A 13,529-nucleotide genomic window follows, 5' to 3' on the forward strand; every position below is an offset into this window, starting at 1 on the left:
CTTCATTTAGTCAGGGAATTTACAAGAAACTCAAGAAGTCAACCAGACAATTTGTGCATCTGCATAACTCCAAATCCATATAGTGTTGTGACAGAGTTATCAAGGAAGGCTATAACCTTTCAAAACATGTGGTTACTTTATCAGAGACTATTTGTTCCTTGCTCAACTCAAGAAAAAGTGACATGGGGAATGAAGCATCAATCTGGCAAGCAATTCTTTGGGACTTGGACATTCATCATCAGTTTCAGGCAAAGTAAGAAAACCAGAGTTATTTTCTTCATCATTGTAAGAAATTTGATATCACTGGTTTATATGAAACTTGGGGAAAGTCATTAGCAGAATATGTCAATTTTCTTGAAGATTATATCACTTATAGTTGCGTTCATAAAAAGGTGGGTAAAGGTAGGGATTCAGGAGGTGTAACTGCTTTTGTGTGCAAAGCTGATGTAATGAAAAATTTTGTAAAAAGAGTATTTGATATGTTTACTGATTGTGTAGTTCTGCAATGTTTCATACTGATTAAGATTTAATCAAGGTATTTTCATACATTAACCCTGAATATTCTCCAATATATAACAATATTAATGAAGAAGGAATTGAATTATTAAGCGAGAAGTTATTTACGATCAAAAGCCAATATAGAATTATCTTTTCTTAAGGGGAGATTTTGATGCGAGACTTAAGGATTTTGAAGATTTTATCCCCGAGGATACACTTGATTTTGTAAATGGATGCAATGTTGATTATGATACAGATAATTTTTAAATGCAGATATATTCAAAAGACAATAAAGTGTATAACAATTTTGGCTTATTGTTTATAGATTAATGCAGAAATTTTAATATTCATATTATGAATGGAAGGCTCTTGGATGATAAAAATGGTCAGTTCACATGCATCGCAGTTGACTATATGATATGTTCCACTGAACTATTTAGGTATATCACCAACTCTGGGATAGGGACTCGAGATGAATCAACACATTTTCCAATATATTGTTCAATTAGACTAACTCAGCTAAATAGGAATATTTTCATCTTACTGAAGACAATATAAAGTCATTTGTAAGAATGGTTAGCACAACCTTTGAAGACGTAAATAATGACCTATTCAGATATCTTGAAGCTGATACTGACTTCTCTCGGAATATTAGTTCAGTTATTATACCAGAATGTAGATTCAATTTTGCAGACATCAGGTATGGTGCCTAATATGATAACAAAGCAACCAGTTTGGTGGGATAAAGAATGTAATAAGGCAAAATATAATAAAATCTACTGGATAAGAGGCTTTAAAGTCTCAAAAACTGAAGCTGACCTATAGTTGTATAGAGAGTACAAAGCAACTTTTAAATCAATAATCACACTATTTTTGCAAAGAATCAAGGATTCAACACTAAAAAACTCAGCAAAAGTGATATTAACTTTAGATAGATATTAACAACTCAAACAAATGCGGGTATTATAGCATGTATAAAACTGAATTAGGACTGGAGAAATACTGCTCATGTAGATTATAGTACTTTCTTAAGAAATTACTTGCTAAATTTAGATGATCAGTGCATATGCTGAAAATAGAGACAGGCAGGCCTAGCAGGATTGAAAGAAATAATAGGTATTGTGAACTATGCTGGAAAAATAATGTTTATTTGGTAGAAGGTGAATTCCATTTTGTTTGTGTTTGTCCAGCTTTCGACCATATATGAAAGAAATACTTTAATGAAGTTTATTATCTCTTTCTGCCTATAGAAAAATTTGTATCCCTAACGAGTCATAGCAATATAAAAATGATAAGAAATCTTTCTAACTACATCGATTTCACTTTTGTCTTAGACAATCTTTGATAATTCAAGTGAAAGGTGAATTAATATACTTAAAGGTAATAACATCTTTATAAAATAATGCACTGATTATTGGAAATGATGTATCTATACCCATGATGAACACCATATTTAACTTTTTTAAACCATGACACATTATATTTACTTGTATTTTGTAATATGGGCTGGTGGCCTAAATTACATAATAACGTAAAAAAAAAATATATATATATATATATATATATATAGTTTTGGGAGTTTTGGGTTTGACACCATTTTTGACAGCCACTTTATCTGGTGGAGAAAAACCCCAGAAAAATCCCCGGAAGAACCATCACCGACCTATGGAAAAAAGTACATGAAAGCTTTCTCACATACCCATGCTGGCTGAACTGAGACTTAAACCCATGTAGAGTTAAGATGTTGCTGCTCTGTAAAATCAACCACACGAGACCACTCAGACATCAACCAGGAGCCTCAAATATACATTGTGAAATAGAGATTTGTGTTGAATTGAGAAAGAGAATGCAAGTAAAATTCCATGCCCACGTATAGATACAGAAACATGGATGGGAAAAATAATTTGTAAAATTGATAAGTAGAGCATATTTATTTTTCTCTTTACTGGTTTAGCAAACCAGTGTGCCCTTACAAGCAAAACAGATCAAGAAAAACCAGGCATGGCTTATTCTATGAAAGATCAGAAAGTCTGATTTATGTAAAATGCCCCATGAACATACATACATAATGTAACATATAAACCATATAACAAAAAGATGGTGTGAAATCACAATTTTGTGGGGCACCAATTTCCATAAATTTCACAGTTTGTACAAACCACCAATTTAAGCATCAAAGAAACAATTATCCTTCTATTGGAACAACAGAATTCCTTCCATAATCCATAGATTTAGAGCAATAAAGAAAGATCCACAGAAAAAAATTCACAGCAATAGTTCAAGAATCAATACTTTCTATAACTGCACCCATCTATAAACTACAGCACCTTTAAATAATAGCTAACAGTTTTATGTTGAAAACATGTACATAGAACACTGACACTAACACCCACCTAGATGGAGAGCTCTAGATGTCTGTAGCCATGGTAACATCATAGCTACTACAATTTTACTAGCTCAAGGATGCAATATGAATGAGTGAGCAGATAGATTTGCAGGCATTGCCTTAAATGATGCTCATTTGTACTGAGAGTATCTGAAAATCCTGTTCAATCTATACCACCAAAAATATATTTTACCCATAGGTTAAATTTCCTGCTGCTAATATGCCCAACTTAAAGTTTTGCTCAAATGTAATGATGCTAAAATAGTAATTTACTGAATGTTTGTTTAATGAAGTGTAAAAGGAAGAAAATATTAGGTGTTTCAAATACACTTACTTTCCTATGTATCAGTCCATATTTGGTCTTTATCAAATAGAACCTCTGCCAACAAACAGGCACCAGTATGTTGCATTATTTTATAATGTGATCAAGACTTAAATATTCAATTTAGTTAATTAGCCAAACAAATAGAAGCATACATACTTCTTTGTATTTCACCAAAAAGTTAAACTGAAAGGTCATTCTCATGAGCTTAAAACAATGCAAAATCATCCGTCTATTTTTAGTAATGATGAACAAACACTGTAAAAGGAATTTCGGCCAATATAAATTTGAATCAGCTGTAGCTTGGCAGATTGTACAATTCTGCTGTTTCACTGGATTATAGGAAAGGTCATGCAAAGGTCAGTATCTTAAAGATTTACGTGACAGATCATCATCTGTTTTCAAATAGGCACTCACAAAATGGACATATTTTAAAAAGAAAAAAGTCAGGTCTTTTGAAAAAGATTGACGATATCAATACAATACTGAAGAACATCAGCTGACATATATATACAAAGATTAACAGTTATGTGGTTTTAACGTGTCAAGACTGTTGCTTATCAAAAGAGAATAAAAATGAGAAGCCCTGCAAAACTAAAAACTTGAAAAGGACTGAAACTTAATAAACTTCTTATCACAAGATAAATACAACATACAAATAACCTCCAAATGAAGACTACTGGTAAGACTGTAAAAAGCAGTCTAAATTGGGAGCTTGATTGGTTTCAAAATGTAAGCTGCAGTTTAATAAAGTGAACAGGAATGACTGGTTTCTATTGGGTAGTGGTCTTAATTTGGTGGTATGGTTGGGTGGTGGTGGTTAAAATTGAATGATTTACTGTATTTTCATTCCCACTATAAATAACTGACAGTATTAGAGGATGCAGCACTTACCAACAACCGGTTCCTCATCATTAATTGTTAAGCTTCCCTCCCTGTTACGTCGGAATGCTGAAACTCGTGTCCATTCATTTACACGAATTGGCTTTCGACTCGTGATAATGGCTGGACCTGGAACAATAACAATGTTTATCTTCAAGTTTCATATGCTAGAATGTCATGCAATGTTGGACTGATTGACTGAATAATTTATTCATTGTCTGTGCATAAGAACATTGTAGGAAAAAAGATATATATGCAGATACCAGAGCTTGAATTAAACAAGTGACAAGCTAAATCCTCACTAGTTTCACAAACAATGATCCTGAGCTTTATCAAATTTAAAAAAATAAATAGAAATGCATAGGTGTCAACTTGTATGGTTTACCCGTAGATTGTATGCTTTTTTCCCCTCTGTTATCAGTTTACAGCCGTACAACAGTTTTGTACGTTTTTTTCATAAAAAATTTTAATTAATTTTTTTTTCCTTTTGTGTGCATCCAGGACTATTGGCATAATATTTTTAGCACGAGAATTCATTGAGACTATGGTGGCTCAAAACAACCAATCAAATCATACTCAAAACCACACTTTTTCTTTGATAATGAAATGAGTTTCATTCGTGGTTCAACTCCAGTGTGTCAAGATCTTGTCGTTTATCGCTTGGAGATTAGATGCTCACTTGGATTTCTAATATTGACTAACTACCTGTGTTGTAAGTATGGTTTTTTTTTATTTTATATATTATTATTTTATTATTTATACTTATTACTATCAAATGCATAAAGTTTGCATCACTTTTTGTACTTTACATAGTGTGACAATCACAGTGGTGTAACCGCAATTCGTCCAACTTTTCTGTGTGGAAATAAAGTCGATTTATTAAACTTTTTAACAATATACTAATTAAAAATAAATACTCAACTGATTTTAGCATTGGCATTTTATTGTGCTTTTATAGTTTTGAGTTACGTTTGTCAGATAGGCAATGCAAACAGGAAGATGCACTGCCATAATGACGGACCTAGTACAGATACTGAGTGACTCGAAAATATGTAACACTGCCAATTTATATCAAGAGATCTTCCTCTATGACATGCCAAATCTAACAAAAATTATTTTTTATTTTTATTTCTCTCATCTAGTTTAAATATTCCATCTATCAAATGGCTGAGCCCAACTCAAAGAAACGCAAGCTTGAAGACAGTGACCGAGGTCATGGCAAGCTTCAGGCTGATTGGATTAAAGTCTTCCCAGGCATTGTTGATGTATCCATGTTACGATCTTCACATGCTTTTTGTAAAATATACAGTAAAGACATTAAAGTGGTGGTGTCGAGCATATGTGATATGGAGGAACACTTAAAACTGCATGAAAGAAATTCTGAAATGAAGTAGGAAGCATCCATCAAAAGCTTCTTTGCTTAGCCAAAGCATGAAAAGGATACTGTTATTAAGTAAAAAAGAAATTAAATAAAGATTCAGAAATGTAAATAATTATGTGAATATGTGTCATGATAATCTGTGTATAGCATTTGGTGTTTTAAAACTGTTGATCTTATATAAGGTATGAATACATTTGTTCGTGTAAGGTTTTTTGGTCTTTGCAAGGTTTTTATTGGTCTGGCATGCAGGTTTTCATCTCAGAGGGTTAACACCTATGGAAATGTGCTTACTGAAAACAAATGCCCTGTCCCTCTCTCCTTTAATCACAGTCAATTAAGTGGACAATTTTGGGTCACATTAATGCAATGTTGAAACCACACACAAAACTTACTGACTCTGCAGCACAAAAGTGCATGAAAGTATGACCAGGTCTCAGTGAGCTACTTTTGGTAATGAGTATCACACACTCTCACTGACATCCAGCATACTCCCACTGACATCCAGTACACTCCTACTGCCATCCACAAACAAATCTGTAAACTTGCAACCAAGAATGCCTTAGAATCTACTCTAAAAAACAAACCAAAGGTGGGGCAGACAGAAGGATGGAATGACAAGTAAAACACATATTTGGGTGGCAAATAAAATCTATATTAAGTTATAAAATGAAAGTCACCTTTTTGTCCAGTAATAGATAATTTGTTTCAAAAACTGAATCAAACACAAAACTTATTCACACTCACCTAAATTTGAAATGTTATCACACTGACCTAATTTAAGTGGGATGACACTGTATTCACCAAAACTCATGATTACACACAACTGCTTGCCTCTGTGGCCAATCATTTATGGGAAACTAACCTAAATGCCAAACTTAACCAGTCTCTGCAACAAAATGTCAGTTTCAGTGACCTATGTTTGGTTTGAGGGTACTGTACTCACGAAGACAAATTTACATAACAAAAAGCATGCCTCTGTTGCCCACCATACCCAAGAAAATAACCTAAATGCAACACTTAAATGAAATCAATGAAGCAAACAGTGTAGGTAAACATTATCAAATTTTGATGGAATTGTGTTGTGCTTATCAAGACATATGTTCAACAAATAACTTACTCCAGGGTTAACAATGCCTAAAAAAACTGACTTCAACACAAACCTTAACTAATGTGTGATTAAAGAATGCATAAACAGATGGATGGAGGACGTATAATCAAGAATAACACTATATGCTCTTTCAAAAAAGCAAGAAGCCCAAAGTAACAGTACCACTCAGCCTCATGATGTAATCACTATAGTGTCTGTGCAACCCCTTACCATACCCAATTTGTTACATAAGTATCTTTCCCACAATTCTTAGCTATTTTGAAACTGACCTACCACAATGGAAACATATAACTAATACAAGAATCTAGCTTTCTTAATCTCTCTTGAGAAGTTTCTAGCAAAGCTGTGAACTATGTAAAAAGAACTCTTACCATATCCAGTATCGAATCTAAACTCTAAATATCTATCCTTGATGATAAGTGACATTAAATCACCAGTTCCATCTTTAGAGTTGGCATCATAAAGCAATATGGCATCTTCCAGTGATTGTGGCTTGAACACAATGTAGATTGAAAGAGAAAACAGGGCATCCTGAACCATTGGGTATGAGATGAAGGAGGTGCGATTGAATAACGGATTGATTATGTTGACATCTGAAATAATAAAGTTAGCAGAGTTACTCATATACAAAGTGCATTCAGATTTCCCACTGCATAATGTATTGCTAGATCAGGGTCAGTCATTTGTGACTATAATAATTGAATATGAACCATGCTGAGCCTGACCTGCATGATGTATAAGAAGATCTACACTGATGCTTTACATAGTTTGCCACACCAGATACACAATTAATATGGCAATCGAATTAAATTAAACCTCTCCAACATAACAGAGATCTGATGGACACTGAAAAGAGGTTATATTAAGCTGAACTTTGGTTCACCAATCACAAGACACCTTTTACATCTATGATAATGTTTCATGTTATTTTTATTATATAATTTTTAATAACTCCCTCGACATGAAGTACAACAAGTGGATCAGGAACTCAAAAGTTGGTAGAACATATTAGTGACCCATCAGATTACTTATCATAGGTAAATTTCCATTTAATAAAAGTGGCAAAAACAGCAGTGCCTCCTACAATAAATGGATCTATATTAACTGTGATGAAGAAGTTGAGGTATGACAACTGCTTAAAATAATGAAGGACTGTTGCAAAAGTCAAACGACCAAGTGTTCTATTATCATTTTCTGTAACAATATAAATTATTACTAGATTTCATTTTTTAAAAGAATGACTTTGGGACAACATTTACTAGGAAAAGAAAAGTATATGAAAAACAGTTTTCATTTCATACATCCTTCCACTGTTTTAGTAATGACCAACATCCTTTCATTATTTTAGTAAAAATTCGAGTGCAAACAAATTGGCAGATGACAATGCATCAGTAAACTATTAAATTTTATGGGATTCAAGCAACTTAATTGTTACAAAGTATGCAAAATGAAAGTAATAACAAAAAGCTATAGAAAATATATAAATATAGATTAAAATTGAATCTTTGAATTTTAACTAATTCCCACCACTAATATAAATGGCTTTTTTGGTCAGAATGTATTGATTATGTAAAGGCTGATTTACTGTCTTCCCCAAGCAGCAATGAAACATGGGACAGTCAAATTCATGGAACAATTGGATCATTTATGTTCCCTTTATTATTTATGACCCATGCAAGAAAAAAGGCTTAATTTAATCTGGAAACTCACTTTTACAGTAGTCCCCCTCTTGAACGGCCCCCCTGACCAGTGGCCACCCGCTTCTTACGGCCAAAATCCGTTGGCACCGACGAGTTTGTGTTCAAAAGTACCCCTCGCGAAAGGCCACCTGGCTAACGCAACCAGCGGCCAGCATATTAGTGCAAAATTATAAAATTTACCCCTCACAAGCGGCCGCATTTTATTTGAATATGTATCCAGAACCAGTATTTTATTCATAACGTGTGTTAAGTAATCCGATTTCTGTTTCCCAATGTCAGGTTTTCGTTACTGAAAGAAGTGTTGATTAAAGTACATTTACCACTAAGGTTAGTATTATATCATTTACGCCTCACAAGAAGCCAAATTTATTCCATAAAAACTGAGAAAGACTAAAATTGTAATCCATACAAAAGGGTACGTACATGTAATCCAATTAGCCTTACTGCTGTGTTATCATAAGATGTCTGGTTTAGTCACTCTGATAATTGTTAAGATTACAATTATCGAACAGTAGTAACAGCTGAGAAGTGGCAGTATCGATGTACAATACCCAAGTCAGCAGAAAAATGGTTTGGTAGCCTTTATGGCTTCCCTTAGTAAGATGTTGAGCTTGTTCACTTTGGTAATCAGTGGCTATTCCTACTGACAATAATTGTCAAAATTACGAATCCTAGTGGCCGCGAGGTCAAATATGTCTGATGTTAATGGTACATATCGAAGCCGTTTTGGCTTCTCTCACTTAGTGTAAAGAAATGTATAAAAACAATAGGGTACCAGACTGCGACAAACAAATCACGTGACAAGATCACTTCCTTTAAAAACACACGGCAATTTGTTTAGATGCATACAAAATTGTTTTATCAGTATTGCAGTTGGCAACATGAATAACTTACTGCAAAAAGATCAACATGTCATCGAGGAAAATAAAAATTCTCAGTTTAGAGGAGAACATGAAAGTAATTCAACTGACGGGGGGGGGTGTCATCATGGATCCTTGCAGAAAACTAACGTCGGGAAGACTCAGATAAACAATATCGTGAAAGATAATGAAACAATTCTGCAGAAGTGGAAAGGTGAAATGGATGGAGAAAGGAAGATTGTTTAAGCCAGGAGACGTTTGTATCCCGATTTGAAAGACAAGAAAAAGCAAAAATTTTGTTAGCTGAATTGGGATATGACGACTTTACCGCAAGTAACGGATGGTTGCACAGATTTCAAGTGTGACACAATATCAAGTGTTCTGTCCTTAGCGGCGAATCAGCTGATTTTAATAATGAAGTTGTCAAAGATTGGAACAAAAGACTAAACGATATATGCAGGGGATATGACAGCAAGGATATTTTTAATGTGACGAGACTGGTTTGTTTTTTAGACTGTTACCAACAAAGTGATAGATGATGTGAACTGTAACATAATTATAAAGACAGTTTTAAAACTATATCAATGGTTATTCATAGCATTCTTTTGAAAATGATGACAAAGTTTGTTTTACATTTATTTCACATCATGCATGTGATTTTTTTAATTAAAATATTAAATATTTAAATTTAATGTACTTGTGACTTTCTTCATATGTATTTACTATTTGCATTTGTCATCCCCCTCTAGAAAGGCCACCCGCATTATAAGGCCACTTCCTTGCTACATTAGGGGTGGCCTTATAAGAGGGGGACTACTGTATATGCAATACCAAGAAAATGAAGATTTGGTAAAATTTCCATTTTCAGTTTCCATCTAGCTTTATGTAGCCAGAAACAGTGCACAAGTGTACAAATACCTGCATATCATATCCATCCATAAAATGTCTGCCATAAGACTTACCAACTTGACATCCAGCACCAGTTTTACCCATTGGACAAACACATCGGAATCCCCGTGTACCTGACAGTGTGAAGCATCGCCCACTGGGACCACAAGCACCTACATGCAAAATTGACATATGCATTATGAAATCAAATGGAATTTCTTGAATATGCTTAGGGCTAATCCAGTAAGATATACATGGGACCCAGGGAAGGCACTTTTAATATAGAATACTCACCCATAAATGCATTAGAATTTTGTATTGTTTTCACATTTTCACATGAACTCTTTGGGTAATCTGAGTGTCCTAGCATATATTGTTTTAAAAGTGCCTTTCCTGCATATCATGTGAGCATAACTGGAATAGCCCTTAGCAACATTTTATAATATTTCAATTAAAAAAAGGTAGTGATAAAATAATTACAATTTTCAAGATCACACCAGTCAGGTAATGAATTTCCTGAGATCTCCATTTTTACATTTTGTCTTTCTGTCAATAAACTGTGAAGATATGCATTAGTCTTGCAGGTCAGAGACTTAAAATATGCTGATAATACAGCATAAAGATTGGAGATGCTAAGTTATCAATTCAAAAACACCCTACCTATACAGAAAGATACTGTCTTATGAAAGAGGTAAGGAAGAGACAATTCTCACCCTACCTCGACAGGAGCTAAAGCCCAACATCACATCACCCATCACTCAGTCATCTTCAGCCCCATACATAACAATCCTAAACAGCTATAACCAATTAACAATAAAGAGCAGTGGCATCTGATAAGAAGTGAGTTCACCTTTGAGAACCTCCTAAAAATTGAGCCAGTTTTAACATGACATCAGGTCACAATCAAAACTGTGATATACAGGACATAGGTTCATCATAGCTTACCAGGGTAACATGACTCTCCTGTTGTCTCACATCTTGTACCAGCAAATCCTTGACGACAATGACACTCATAACCATACTTGGAATTTCTGGGTACACAGATACCTCCATTGAGGCAAGGGTTGTATTGGCAAACATCATACTGCTCTATTCCAATGACCTCAAGTGCCTCTGCTCCCAGGTTCAGACTTATGCCCTTTATCTTCACTTCACTGACACTGCCTATAATAATGAAAGCAATTAGATGCAGGTCTTCTTTACTACAGTAATTAACTAGTATAACATGTAACTATAAACAGTGTCAATCTAGACTTGCCATTACATAAAGTGTTGGCAGATCATTGTTTATGTTGTTGGCATGGAACCATAAGATGAGCCAGATCTACAATTGTACAAATAAATTAAAACACAATTTCAACTGACAAGACTTGTTCAACTAGTATTCTTTCCTAAAGTGTTGCCACCATTAGGCATTACTATTTTCACTGAATGATATTTCATTGTTAATTATTATTGGCAGTGTCTTGAGCATTTGTTTTAAAAGAAATTTTAACAAAATATTAGACTTCTTATTAAAATGTTACAATTTCACGATGCTGATTCCAAATTTCTGGGCACTAATCAAAGTTTATCATGAAAAAATAAGTAATACCGTATTTACCATATGTTCTTGGACACCATTTTTTGGGGGGGAAATATAATATTTAAATGCCTTGTAAGTTTTCGGACATTTCTCCTCTATAATTTTATCTACAATTTATGCTTCATTTGCGCCAATTATTTAATGTGATCATGAACTTCCATGAACTAATATAATTTAAAAATTTTAATCGCATGTATGTATGTATGTATGTATGTATGTATGTATGTATGTATGCATGTATGCATGCATGCATGCAGGTATGTAAGCAAGTATATATGCAGATAGATTGATAAATAGATAAACATTTTTATATTAAGCCATACAAAATAAATAGCAATATCAAAGAATGAAAAGAAATATGATCTAATGTTGTAATATATTTAAATATATTATTCAATATCAAGTAGCTTGTCCTTAGCCTTTCTTAGGTCCTCGGGCGAAAAGCCCTCAAATTTTGTATCACTATCATCATCCATATTGTTTAATTGTTTGTCATTTCTGATCAGCGTGTTTTCACTTCCGCTCAGATTGACACTGACGCCGCACACATTGAAAGATTTCATTATCACTGTGCGCTTTTCTTTCAATGTGTCCATGGCATTACAACCCAGTCCAATATAGTCTGTTTGCTGGCTGTCTTGATCCGTCCGTTGCTGCTTTCTTCAAATGATTTTAATGCATTCATAGCCTCTTTGGAGACGATTTCAGCAAGGGAGAGCCCCTCCACAAACTAGGCAGTGCCTCCTCGCTTGTTGCATAACGTATGATAAACTTATCCATCAAAATTATTACAGTACTAACAATATTATGTTTCACAACGACAGCTATCCAGTATATAAACTTTTGATAGTGGTGGGTATTTTATTTATACTTTATGTTTTAATAGCTTGATTTGGCTAAATAAAATAAGATTGGTTGTCAGTGTATACATTGTTACACACGAAACCCCTTCAAACAGGTGTGACAGTTATGGCTTTGATTAGAAACCATGACCCCTGCTTTATATCATTAAACAATACATCAGAGTCCGTATGGATTAGTAAAATTCATTGGCATTGTGTAACAAAATAAACTCCTTATCTCTGAGGCATTATACACCAAGGTTTAAACATAGTTATTGTTCTAAAGGTAATAAACCTCTTTGTAGATGATAAATATTGATTGTGGGTGCTAAATGTTTGGTACACTGTGTGATCTTTTAATGAAATCCAGATGGCTGCATTTTATTTCCGAACATACGTCAAAGAAATCCCATTAGTTATATTATTAACAATTATCACCTAGACACCTTAAAATCTCCGACATGCATCAAAACAATCTTTTAGCATTCAACTGTTTTGAGTTGGCAAGCTCTGCTCATTCTGAAGCTACCCTTGGCTAGGTGGAAAAAAAATATGAAAGAACCACAACAAAAAGTTCACCTTTATTTTTTTTTAAATACCAACATATTAATCATGCCAACACTCATCCCATATGAAGCCTCTCACCCTTGGTGCTCTAAGATTAGCCATCATACATATACCGGTATTTCTACTCTTGATACTAAAATGTTTCTGTCATAAATATCTCAAGAATTATAATTCTAAAATCTTTTTATTTAATTTGCATTAATATCTTAATTACACAGAAATAAAGCTTGTGTGCATTTGTAATGTAGATTTTAATGATCACTGATTAGTAGAGGGTTAAACTGTGGATTGCAAGATTATTAATATGGCAGTTCTTTTGGAAAATACGCACACAATCATAGCTCTGATACATGTATGGCTGTGTTTTCTGGTGGTTGAACACGTATCAAATAGACAAAATAGGCAAGTAATGCCTGTTTTTCATTCCTTATCCTTTCTGTGGTGCTAGACAAAATACTTGTTTTACTTCGTGGCAGTATGTCATCATGTGAGCTAACGGTAACTTCGTTA

The 13,529-nt window shown here is 33.9% G+C and overlaps 1 protein-coding gene across 13 annotated transcripts in view; it reads right to left on the reverse strand.

The window, feature by feature from the left end:
* Nucleotides 1–13,529, reverse strand: part of LOC149781703 (basement membrane-specific heparan sulfate proteoglycan core protein-like) — a 438,170-nt gene that overhangs the window by 49,308 nt on the left and 375,333 nt on the right. For all 13 annotated transcript variants that reach the window (XM_089935800.1, XM_089935795.1, XM_089935799.1 and 10 more), the window contains 4 exons: nt 10,971–11,189; nt 10,100–10,198; nt 6,949–7,170; nt 4,101–4,217 (listed from right to left, as the gene is read on the reverse strand). In XM_089935800.1, the coding sequence (XP_089791926.1) occupies nt 4,101–4,217; nt 6,949–7,170; nt 10,100–10,198; nt 10,971–11,189 (657 nt within the window). The remainder of the gene's footprint in view (nt 1–4,100; nt 4,218–6,948; nt 7,171–10,099; nt 10,199–10,970; nt 11,190–13,529) is intronic.

The sequence above is a fragment of the Sinohyriopsis cumingii genome, chromosome 15, assembly GCF_028554795.1.
Source record: "Sinohyriopsis cumingii isolate HCF-2022 chromosome 15, ASM2855479v2, whole genome shotgun sequence".
Taxonomy (NCBI): Eukaryota; Metazoa; Mollusca; class Bivalvia; order Unionida; family Unionidae; genus Sinohyriopsis; species Sinohyriopsis cumingii.